The sequence below is a fragment of the Populus alba genome, chromosome 3 (genome assembly GCF_005239225.2).
Source record: "Populus alba chromosome 3, ASM523922v2, whole genome shotgun sequence".
In the NCBI taxonomy this organism is placed as follows: Eukaryota; Viridiplantae; Streptophyta; class Magnoliopsida; order Malpighiales; family Salicaceae; genus Populus; species Populus alba.
In genome coordinates this window covers 12,846,244-12,857,465 of record NC_133286.1, presented here as the reverse complement: position 1 = coordinate 12,857,465, position 11,222 = coordinate 12,846,244, and the positions used below count along the sequence as shown (strand labels likewise).

The 11,222-nt window shown below is 33.1% G+C and overlaps 1 protein-coding gene, 2 long non-coding RNA genes and 1 pseudogene across 3 annotated transcripts in view; all 4 read right to left on the bottom strand.

Moving 5' to 3' along the window:
* Positions 1-909: 909 nt before the first annotated feature.
* On the bottom strand, positions 910-1,611 carry LOC140955428 (uncharacterized). Its single transcript, XR_012169468.1, has 2 exons — positions 1,267-1,611; positions 910-1,122 (listed from the first exon to the last, which is right to left on the bottom strand). It is a non-coding gene; the product is annotated as an uncharacterized lncRNA (long non-coding RNA).
* Positions 1,612-4,317: 2,706 nt separating this feature from the next.
* On the bottom strand, positions 4,318-6,240 carry LOC118051734 (aspartic proteinase CDR1-like; annotated as a pseudogene).
* A 1,282-nt stretch (positions 6,241-7,522) lies between these two features.
* Positions 7,523-11,222, bottom strand: part of LOC118062917 (tobamovirus multiplication protein 2A) — a 56,683-nt gene continuing 52,983 nt past the window's right edge. Inside the window, exon 7 of the mRNA XM_073408327.1 lies at positions 7,523-7,840. Within this exon, the coding sequence (XP_073264428.1) occupies positions 7,733-7,840 (108 nt within the window). The 3' untranslated portion in view covers positions 7,523-7,732. The remainder of the gene's footprint in view (positions 7,841-11,222) is intronic.
* LOC118051769 (uncharacterized) lies at positions 9,357-10,353 on the bottom strand. The gene is made up of 3 exons (XR_004688088.2): positions 10,226-10,353; positions 9,527-9,607; positions 9,357-9,445 (listed from the first exon to the last, which is right to left on the bottom strand). It is a non-coding gene; the product is annotated as an uncharacterized lncRNA (long non-coding RNA).

Genomic DNA, 11,222 nt, shown 5'->3' with positions numbered 1-11,222 from the left:
AAAAACAACCTTATAAATACCTTTAGAATATTCAAAAAAATAATTTATCAATTAAAAAAACCTAATAATACAAAATTAAATCGGGATTTTTCTCTCTCAAGCCCGATCTACTTTTTAGGAAAGATAATTAAAAAACACATGAATGAAACCATTCTCATCAAATGAAACTTGTAGACAAGAATACAAGTTGTTATTTGTTGATAAGAATATAAGTTTTTATTTGTTGATGTAATGTGGTCAAACCGATTAATTTATCTCTCTTTTATAATGTTCAAGAAATGTTTTTCTCTTCTCTTTCAATTTCAAGGATTAAAATGTTTAAAAAATAAACTTTGGAGTTAAAATAATAATTATAAAATTATAGAAATTGCTGAGAAAGAAAGCAAAAAAAGTAGATGGACTGAACATAACTTTTTCTAAACAAATTTAAGATTGGCCATGAGTTTTCTCTTTATTTTTCTTAATAAATATTAAAAAATTGATGAAATTGATTGTTATTTTAGACAGAAAACTGCAATTAAAAATAATTTGAGGATGAAATTGTAAAACAAAATTATGATAGTGTTGTAATTGTAATTGTAATGTAATGTAAATGTAACGGTAAACGGTAACGGTCAAGCTTAAATGGCATATATTGCTATCTTTGCAGCCGGCAGCATAGAGAATCGAGCAAAATGATAGCCACTAAACATTGGAAAAATTAATCCCGTATTGGTGATGTCAAGTTGTCAACTGCTGGATTGTTGTGAACAATCACCAGAAATAATCTTTAGTTGTTCTCGTTTTAGTATTAGCGATAAGGAAAAGTCATTGGCTGCTAGAAACTAGCGACGTCCACCATAAACTGGACTCCATTTATAGCCCCGTTCTTGAGAGAACCGCTTGTGATCTCAGAGAGAATAAGCAAGGAAAGTTTGAAGAAAACGGCTGTAGCAATATGAAAGATGAATTATCAGAGGAAACTTTGGTGCAGGCACCTGCAAATGCAGTATGGAGTGCATACCGCGGGCTTGAGCTTGGAAGGCTGGTCGATAAATTACTAGGCCATGTTGTTGGCAAGGTAGAGGTGATAGAAGGAGATGGAGGTGTTGGTACCATTGTTAAACTTACTTTTCCAGGTACCTCGATTATACATTTGATTTAAGTTGCTAATATGGAAATGGATTTTTTTTCCTTAAATTTCTTCTTCTTTTGTTAATTATTCGTTTACGAAACTAGAACACCGAGATTCTGAATATTGACAGTATCGATGATCCTGTCAGGTACTTCTGGTGGCTACATGAAGGAAATATTCAGGATTATGGACGATGAAAAGCGAGTGAAAGAAACGGAAATGATAGAGGGAGGATACATAGATCTTGGCTTTGATGTTTATCGCATTCGCTTGGAGATCATTGAGAAAGATGCTGAATCAACCATTATCAGATCCACCGTGAAGTATGAGTTCGATGACACCAAAACTGAGCTTGCTTCTCTTGTCACCGTCAAGCCACTGCAAACCATGGCTGAAGAAATTGGGAAGCATGTCAGTGAGAAGAAATATGATGCGAACAATCTCTGATTTATTTCAAGACATGTTTACTTTGTTTCTTGTACTAATAAATTAGACATGTTATTACAGTTTCAAAGGATGTTGCTTTGTTTTCACAGTTTCACTGTCTGTCCAAAAACAGCCACTATGCATACCAAAAGCACTGGAAAACCTGTGTTTGTAAACTTTCAATGCCCATCACAATAGAAACAACCGCAAAGCCTCTGCATCTCCTGCACAAGAAATAGAACGAACTAGATCAGGCGTGCGCGGTTGGGATTAATTTTTTTAATATAACAAAATATACAAGTGTTGATAATATGTTTTTAATTAAAAAAAATTAATCACAAGCTCAAAATATATATATATATATATATATATATTGGATGATATAATTTTTAAATATTGATATAAAGATGTATTTGATGATATATTTTTTAAAAAAAATATTAAGATTGTGACGTATTGAATCGATTTTAAATTAATCTATCAAATCTATAATTCAAGTAATAAAAATTATGATAACCTTATAAAAATTAAATCAAAGTAAATTATAAAAGTTAATTCCTAATCAATCTAAAGTTGAAAGAAGAAATTAAAAAGAGGACAACAAAATCATCCAAGTCAGCCCAGAGTTAATATGTCAAACCCACAATCCAAGTCATGAGATTGTGATAACTCCACAAAAAAAAATTATGAAATTTAATTTCTAACCAACCTAATGTTAAAGGATGGAATTAAGAAAAAAAACCAATTAAAAAACTAACAAAAAATACAACCTAATCAATTTGGGCTAACATGTTAATCCCGCAACCTGGATCATGAGACCATGATAACTACATAAAAAAACAAATAAAAAAAATTAAGAAGCTCCACTTCTAATAAATCCAATATTCAAAGTTGAAATCAAGAAAAAAAAAATATATGAGATTAGAATAACTCTATATAAAGCAAATTGAAAAACAATTCCGAAGCTCAATTCCCAAATAACCTAATATTATAAGATAAATTGAAAAAAAAAATTGAGTTGTTGAAGGGTGAAATTGAAAAAATAATTCAATTAAAAAAGGAACAAAAACATAAACCTAGTCATCTCATATCAACATGTCAAATCCACAACTTGAGTCATGAAATCAGGATAATACCATGAAAAGAAATATATCAAATTAAGAAGGACTCCAAAAAAAAAAATTCAATTAGAAAAAGGGTCCTAAAGAACCAACCCAAATTAATCTGGTTAATTTAACATGTTAAACTCACGATTTAAATCATGAAATTATGATAAATTCATAAAAAAAACAAAATATAAAGCCCCATTTTTAGCACATATATGATGTTAAATGTTGAAATTGAGAAGAAAAAATCCATGAAACTGATATATAACTTAATATAAATAAAATTTTAAAAAAAAATTATAAAGCAAAATTTTCAAAACAATCTAATACTAAAAAATAAAATTAAAATATATATATAACCTGAACAACAAAAACAAAACAAAAGAAAAGTTTCCAAATTCTTTATTGTTTTGTTATTTAATATTGATTAAAAAAAACAAATCACTAGACAAAACATTCATCAGTGTTAATGGCAGGGGGTTTGGACATTGGAGAATCACGGGTTCGCTCTGTTATGAAAAGTATGATTTGTAATACATTTAGCCGACCGCTAAACAAAAGTGGTTGCTCATGATAAATATACATTAAATTAAACTCATTTTGAGATTTGGCTTCCTCGTTTAATTTAATGTATATTGGAGCATCACATGCAAAATGATTGTTACCTTACATTTTTAATTATATACATTTTTAGAAAGAATTTCAAAATGCTTGCCGTGTTTGTTTTTAGTGATGGGACCATCAAAAAAAAAAAAAAAACAGAACAGAAAAAATATAAATATATTATTTTTATTTTTATATTTTTTTTATTGTAGAGAGTTGTACCCTAAACAAATATAAAAATAAAAAACAAAAATAAACACACCATTAGTAGTATGGTGTAAATATGGGGCCAAAACGAGTAAAATACAGTGTTTAGGGGTATGGATATATTCATGGGGCCTGAGACTTGAGAGCCCTAACTTTCACTATATGTTTTTTTTTTTTTTTAATTTCCGAAGACAGGTTTATTAGAATTAACCTCATTTATTATGCATTTATTTTTAAGAGTTAATTACACCTATGACCTTTGGTTCTTGAAGCTTTACATTTTGGTCATTTTAACCCTTATGTCCCTCAAACTTTCTGTACGCGTAAAACATGATTCCTTCATCCACTTTAATGCATAAACGTGGCAGCTTGTGGTATCCTAATGAACACGAGTTGTACTCTTATGTCCCTCATGCATATGTAACTCAAATTGAAAGCGTAAGGTTAATTTTATGCTGGCCATAATTAAAGTCTAAAACACTAGCACCATATAATGTAATTAACCTTGATCATAGATTAAAACCAGCAAATGGGACACGTTTTGGATCATTAATTGTATTGGATTGACATAATTATATGGGGTAGGATGCATGTACCACGTACATTCATAATTGAAATAAAAATGCTAAAATCAATAAAATATGACAAGAACAAAACTTTCAGTACTGTGGGATTACAAGTAGATCTCACTTCAAGATTATGATTCAACAAGCCATATGTATTCTTGGAATTTTTTCTCATCACTCCTCCTAAAAAGGCCTTGTTCTTTATGATCTGTCCCCGAATATATATATAGACATGGGACAGCAATGAAAATGTAAATGCCTGATGTTTGTAGCACGCTGTAGGGCATAAAACCAGTTACAGTTGGGTGCAATCGGTCGGCTTGAAAGACACAGACTTTCCTTGAATGTCATAGCCTATCAAGAAGTTCATTTGTGCAACGTTACCGAAGATTGCACCAGATTGAGTTGAGTTAAAAGCTAAGCACAAGACATCATCTGAAATTAATATAAAGGTGTTTAAAGTCTGGAGCACCACATCTGCTCCATTGAAATGTGCAGTGATTACAGGAACCTTTAGATCAGGAGTAGGGCGATAACAATGACTCAGTAATCCACTTGCGTCTTGGGTGCGTTCTCCATTAATAACTGCGTTTTCAACCGCTGTAGCAAATTCCGTGAAGAAATTTACTGGAAATAATGTCAAGGAAGTACCTGAATCAATGATGATGTTGCCCTCACTGCCTCCGAAGGAAGAACCTCCGAATTCTATTTTCTTGTCTCCAACACTCATGGCTTCTAGTGTTAGATAGTAAAAGGTATCTGGATCTTTTGAGATTAATGGGGTCGATTGGACTCCAGAACCGGAAACCACAGCATTTCTTCCAAAATGTAATTTGCTCGAGTTTCCTGCAGATTCGGAGGAAAATGGCAGCAGACAGTACGAGAATTTGCCACCAACAAAGGAGCCCATTTGAGATATAAGGGACATTGGACCACCTCCAAGGCCAATAATACCTGAATCTTTCTTATCAAAGGTTCCATTATTTCGGCGCCCACAGCCAATGACAGTTTTAGGAAAATACACTGGACCGTCATTTGTGGAAGGCAAAGTGACTGTATCAACAGCAAGATTTCCTTTGGTAAAGGACCGATCACCATAATAATACGAGTATTGGCAAAGCTGTTCGGAGGAGCAGGAGCTACTCTCGCCTAGGTTTTGGCATTGCCTTGTGTCACAAGAGAGGTCTCTTTATGACTTTGAGGATTTTGGGTCAAAAAGAGGAGCAATTTGCTTGTAACACTTGTCGCATGGCGTGCACTGTGTCCATATAAGATCACTGCCCGTATCTGCTATAGCCAGAGACGAAACATTGTAGATTGAAATAATATTTTTCTTTCTTTCTTTTTTGTTCGTTAAACATTTTATATTCTAGTCAAAGAACTTTTTATACATGTCCTACATTTCATCAATTAAGACTTGGGCATGATGATTTGTTTTAACTAGCTCATTATAGAGTTCACATGGTGTCAGAAAAAGCCTCGACATTAAGTTGTTGTGTAATTTGGACAAACAAGATTTGATTTAGTTGCTAAAAAAAATAAAAATATAAGGACCAAATTTGAAACTAAAGTGAGAAGGAACCTTTTTTTTCTTTTTTTATTGTTCATTAGATAGTTTTTTAGAAATTTTCTCCCCAAAGTTTTTTATTTTTCACTTTTTATTCTTATTTATTGAGGATGTGGCGTTTCAGTCCAATACATCATTTGTTTTGTGCCTTAGTCCTTGGATTATTTTAGGAGAGAATCACCAAAAATAATGAAGGAAAGAAAAAGTGATTGGTTGGTCAAATCCTGGAGAAAAGGAAAAAAAACCAAATTTGGTGTCAAAGTGTTCCTATTAATGAGAGGAGTGCTATTAAACATTAAAGTGTTTTTAAGCTTTCATATCACTAGAAATAGACTAAGGTTAAGAGAGACCTTTTTCTATTTAATTTTTTATTTTTTTTATTAATTTAGGGGTTTCAAGGTGAGAAATTGACTTACTAAAGTCTAAAGGTGTTCATCGGGTGTTTTTAGGTGAAAAAATATTGAAAATAAGTTTTTTGGTCCAAAAACATGAGAGCTAGCTTTCTAATCACCTCTTTGGTGTCTGAAATATAGACCTAGCTTCATTTTTATTTGCTTTATTTAAAAAAAAAATTAGGTGGATTATGTGTTTAACCGAAAAAAAAAAAAAAGAGGGTTTGGCACACTAACTTAGCCTTGCAGACCCACGCATGCCTAGCCTTCTCTATTTTGGGTCAATAATTGGCCCACTCAGGCCTAGACCAATCAGCGAGCATCACTAGATGATCCATTAGATGTATCAATTATGCCTATTACAATGTCTCTAACTAAGAGGATACAAGAGAAATTGATTGGACTGATTTTGGATATTTGGGTTAACAAGTTGCAAATCTACCAAACTAAACCTTTGTGTATTGTTTGGGTGATAAATGAAGCTACAAAAGAAATTTCGCTATGATTCTAGTTGGAATGAAAACTAGACATCTCAATATTTTTTTCCATATACGATAGACTCCTTAATGCATCCATATGAGAAAGAGCGTTTTTAATATTGGGTAAAAAATTCGAGTCAATCAAACATCAAAAAAGATTTATTATAAAATCTAGAAGTTACTATGATGGAACTGCAATTAGTTTCCTTATTGATTTATCATTCTTTTTTTTTTTTTTTTAGAACTCTATTTTTATTTTTTTCGGTATTTTTTAGGATGTTTTACCTAATATACATAGGGTTATTTAGCTTGTAGTTTTAAAATAAATAAGAGAGATTTATTTATTCAGAAATACAACTTGTGAGAAGGAGTTTGTTCTTACCCTTAATTCATCGTGTAACTACTCTGACTTATTAAAGAATTAACCAGGTGTTGTGACATTTTTCTTATACTTCTTGTTCGCGTCTCTTCATATATGTTGGGTGAGGGGTGGTTCTTATAATTTTGATGTTTCAATACAGGTTATCGTTATGTCAAGCTCAATTCCAAATCTAATCTTAACTTTCTTGAAAATAGTCAATTTGACTATGAATTTCTTATATTTATGGGATCGCATCAGTTAGTTCACCCAAGCATAGGTGCTTGGGATATTTTATGAAAGTCTTTTTTTATTTTTTTTATTTTTTAATTAAAATTCATTAAAATAAAGTAAACTAAAATTACATTTAGAATATTATTTCATTAAATACTATTCAACTTTGAATTTGTTTTCAAATAACATTCTAACATTTTTTTTTAATATTAGCTACGGCTCTAATACAACCCTTCATAATTGTTTCCTTGTATTCAAAAAAAACATTATAAATTAATAAATTAAATCATATTTAAGATATTATTAATGAAACTGCTCAGTTTGCGCAAACGCTTTATTGTTCTAAAATAGCACACGAACATGTTTGGGATACTGGAGCAAAAGCTTGGCATTCTAGAAATAAGCGGAGGTGCATTGGAAGAATCTCTTATGAGGGAATCAAATCAATTACCAGAAACTAATCACAGAAATAAAAGCAAGAGCAAGAGCTGCTTCTGGATATTTAAAAATCATAATGCATACACAGAGAAGGCGTTGATCTTTAGAAGGTACCAATAAGCGGAAAGGCTGTGATATATGAACCCTGAAGGATGTCTATTGTACACAAACTCAATCAAAACTCACACCCTTGTCCAGGAAAATGGCATACAGAAACCCACTTGACAAGATCCATTAAGTCATCACAAGATGGTGCAACGACTCCTTTCCTCAGTAGGTTGGGCAGACACTGGCTGGAACCTGTGCGGCTCAGATGGGTTGTACGTGAACTCGGATGTATCGAGCCCATACTGGTTTCCATGCAGCAAAGAACAGACACAAGTACAGCAGTAGAATCAGAACCAGAAACTGGCAAATTTTGATAGAGAGATTACATAGCATATATGTATAACAATCAATGGAACAAGATAACAAACCAACCAAGTACTTGATGCAGAACCAATTATAGGATAATTTTCTAATACAATAGCAATGCCTAATGGAACTACTAACAATCATCCAAGTGTGTTCTAAACGTTAAGCCACATAAACATTCTCATTCAAACATGCAAGAATAAGGCTGATTACTAAACCGCAAGATGTAATAGTGCTTGTTTACATCCTTCATGCCTTGTGTGAACACAATAGCTAAAGCAATGAAAGATCAAGCTACAACTGATGTTTACCATCCTATATGGTCCTGTGGTGGGACAATTATTGTAGTTTTACACAAATGTCCAGAACCTGAATTTTCATAAGCTTAATGAAAATCCATATATTATGAGCAACTTTGTGAATGAATACCACATCAAATGGATTACCAGGAAAGTGTGACTCAGATGGCTACAGGGTCACAGAAACATGCAAAATTGTCAGATGGAGCGTCAAACTTTCACTACATTGAAATTCAGAAATAATCAAACCTTTTCCCTCATTCGTGTGCTCCAGGCATCATTTCTGCTTTGACGTTGATCAAGGGTTCCAGCAACAGGCATACCTGTTGCAGGAGCTGGTGGTCTGTTAAGCAAAGGCTGTCGGTTCTGTTGCCTAGGGGCAATGAGCTCATCATCACTATCATACTCTAGTGCCTGTTTTGCTGCCGAACCAGAAGGGCTAACAAGAAAATCAAAGCCTGCAACAACACAATAATTCATTGTAAACAAGCTACTAAGAAGCTCCTTGATATCAGAGAGAGAGAGAGAGAGAGAGTTCAAAAAAAGATATATGAAACCCCATCTCCCAATTCTGTCTTGACAAATTGGTCCCAGTCATGGCCATAGATAATCATAACTGGTGGAACTTGTACAAGAGAAGCACAGTTTCACAAAGAACTCAATGTGTCCATAAAAATCATAAAACCTCTAGAAACTTCTAACATAAAACTCCCATCATATTAGATTCTCTTGAAATATTTTCCTGATTCAGTATTTCTTAATTATGATCGTATACCCTTTGACCGTGCTTCAAGAAAAAAGAATGCAAAAGAAAAGTTCATTGCCTTAGTAAACATGATTGTTCTGCCATGAATTCTTCACATTCCTAAAATAAAATTAAGTCATGCTTCCCTAAAATAAATTGATCCCATTGAGTCATAAATACAGAGGAGAAAACATGCTTTTTGGACATGCTCAATGAGTGAACATAAGAGGGAAGTAACAGTATCGTACATCTTTAACTGTACCTAACCAAACCTGTTTTATAAATTAATAGACAGATGTTACATCAATCAGATCTGCTGCCCAGTTTCTGAATCTGTCTCTCTAGAAATATCTAACCCTCACAAAAGCAAGAAGCATCATTTCATGCTTACCCTCCAAAATAACTATTCAAGAGCAACCCATTTGACAATGTTCCATTTTTTCTTTGAGGAAATCATATAGCATGTCAAAATCTCCAGTTTTATCTGGTGGAATTTCCTGACAGGGAAAAATTATAACAAAAGTTTAGATGACTATAGCACATTAAACCTCTAGAAATTGGTTGAATGGAAAACTCACTTCTTTCCAGCTTTTATCAAAGAATATGAAAGCTGCACATCCCAACTCTACCAATATCAACAAGACGATCAATACTGAATACTATGTTGGCTTAAGGAAACAAATAATCATAAACCACAAAGCCAAGGAACATATGAAACTATTTTTCCTCTGTCCCATAACGTCCAGCTTAATCTTCAAGGATTTAATTCACTGATGACAAGTAATTCTACTCTAGAGATACAAATGATGCAAACCGAAAACTAAAGTAGCAGTCAAGGGAAACTAGAAAATGACTTCCTTTTTTCCAGAACGAGGGAAGAGAAGAGATGAAAAGAAAGAGAGATCCAGTATCTAAACAAGCCAAAAGAAACAAACAGAACTAAAGCAACAATGCTTCCCAATCCTTTTGTATATCCGTGAAGAAACAGCATCCTGATGCTTTTGTTGCTGAATAATGGACATACTCTTTCAGGCATACCAAAAGGAGAATAGAAGACACTCTTTGCAATCATGTGAGATTATTGAATTGACTAGGTCACATCTTATGCTGTTTTACTTGTCACGAACAAAAACCCAAAAAAAAAAAAAGAAACAAAACAAAGATGCATCTTATGCAGCAAAATGGCAGGTAATCATTGTTGCATCATGTGGTGTGGGGCACAACTAATTTCTAATAGTAGTACTCTGATGACGTAAAACAAATGTGAAATAGGATACACAAGTCAAGCAGCAGCCATTTCGTGTTGCAGCTCCAATACAACCAAAACAAGAGATGATGAAGAGAATTACTCCTACAGCAACAAATAAGTATATGACCTGCAAATGAAACGGATGCAAAATGATAATTTGGCGATTTAAGGATAAACTTGAAAAATAATAAGGACAAATATGAATATAATAATTTGCAGTCAGTATAGTTTTTCAATAACCATACAAGCCAACAGAACCAGCAGTTAGTTAGAAATAACTTTTTCACATTCTAGTTCTCTTCTTCATTGCCAACAAATCCCCAGCTCTAAGTGAAGAGAAATACAGCTTGACTAAACTTGCGCCGTGTGAACCTTAATATATATAATAAAGATCACTACAAATGCTATTGCATAATGGTGCAACAAAGTTATTGAAAATAGTCTGATTGTCAGCCTTTTTTGCACGAAGTGGTCAATCTAAAGACTTACACCAGTAACCTTGTTGTTTACAACTTCAAAATTTTCATATCAAAGTACTAATCTAGACAATAAATTCTTACTCCCAAACATCTGTCATTCATTTTATCAAATCAGAGTATTTTACGACTTAAGAGAGAGGGAGAGGGAGAACCGAACCACCCATAAATGAGTACAGCTAAAATCTGATAGCAATACTTGTGGCAAGAAACTCGATGTTTAGCAATACCCTGACACCTTACCTCAAGAAAGGAAAAAACAGTGTCTTTTAAAATTGTAAAGGGCACATCTTATGGCAAAAATGCTACTTTCTAGCTATCATAGTATGAACTATGTTACTCTCTACATGTCCTATTCTTGGTCAAATTAAGATTACTAAGCAACAAATGCAGGATGCAGATGACTGAGAGCAGAAATGACAAAAAAACCCCAGAAACCACGAGTAGTGGATGGAACACTGCTATATTTTTATTATCAAAGGGAGCAACTGGCATATAAGTCAGGGGGATGGGTATGAGATATTATTGTCTTCACTATTACAACCATCA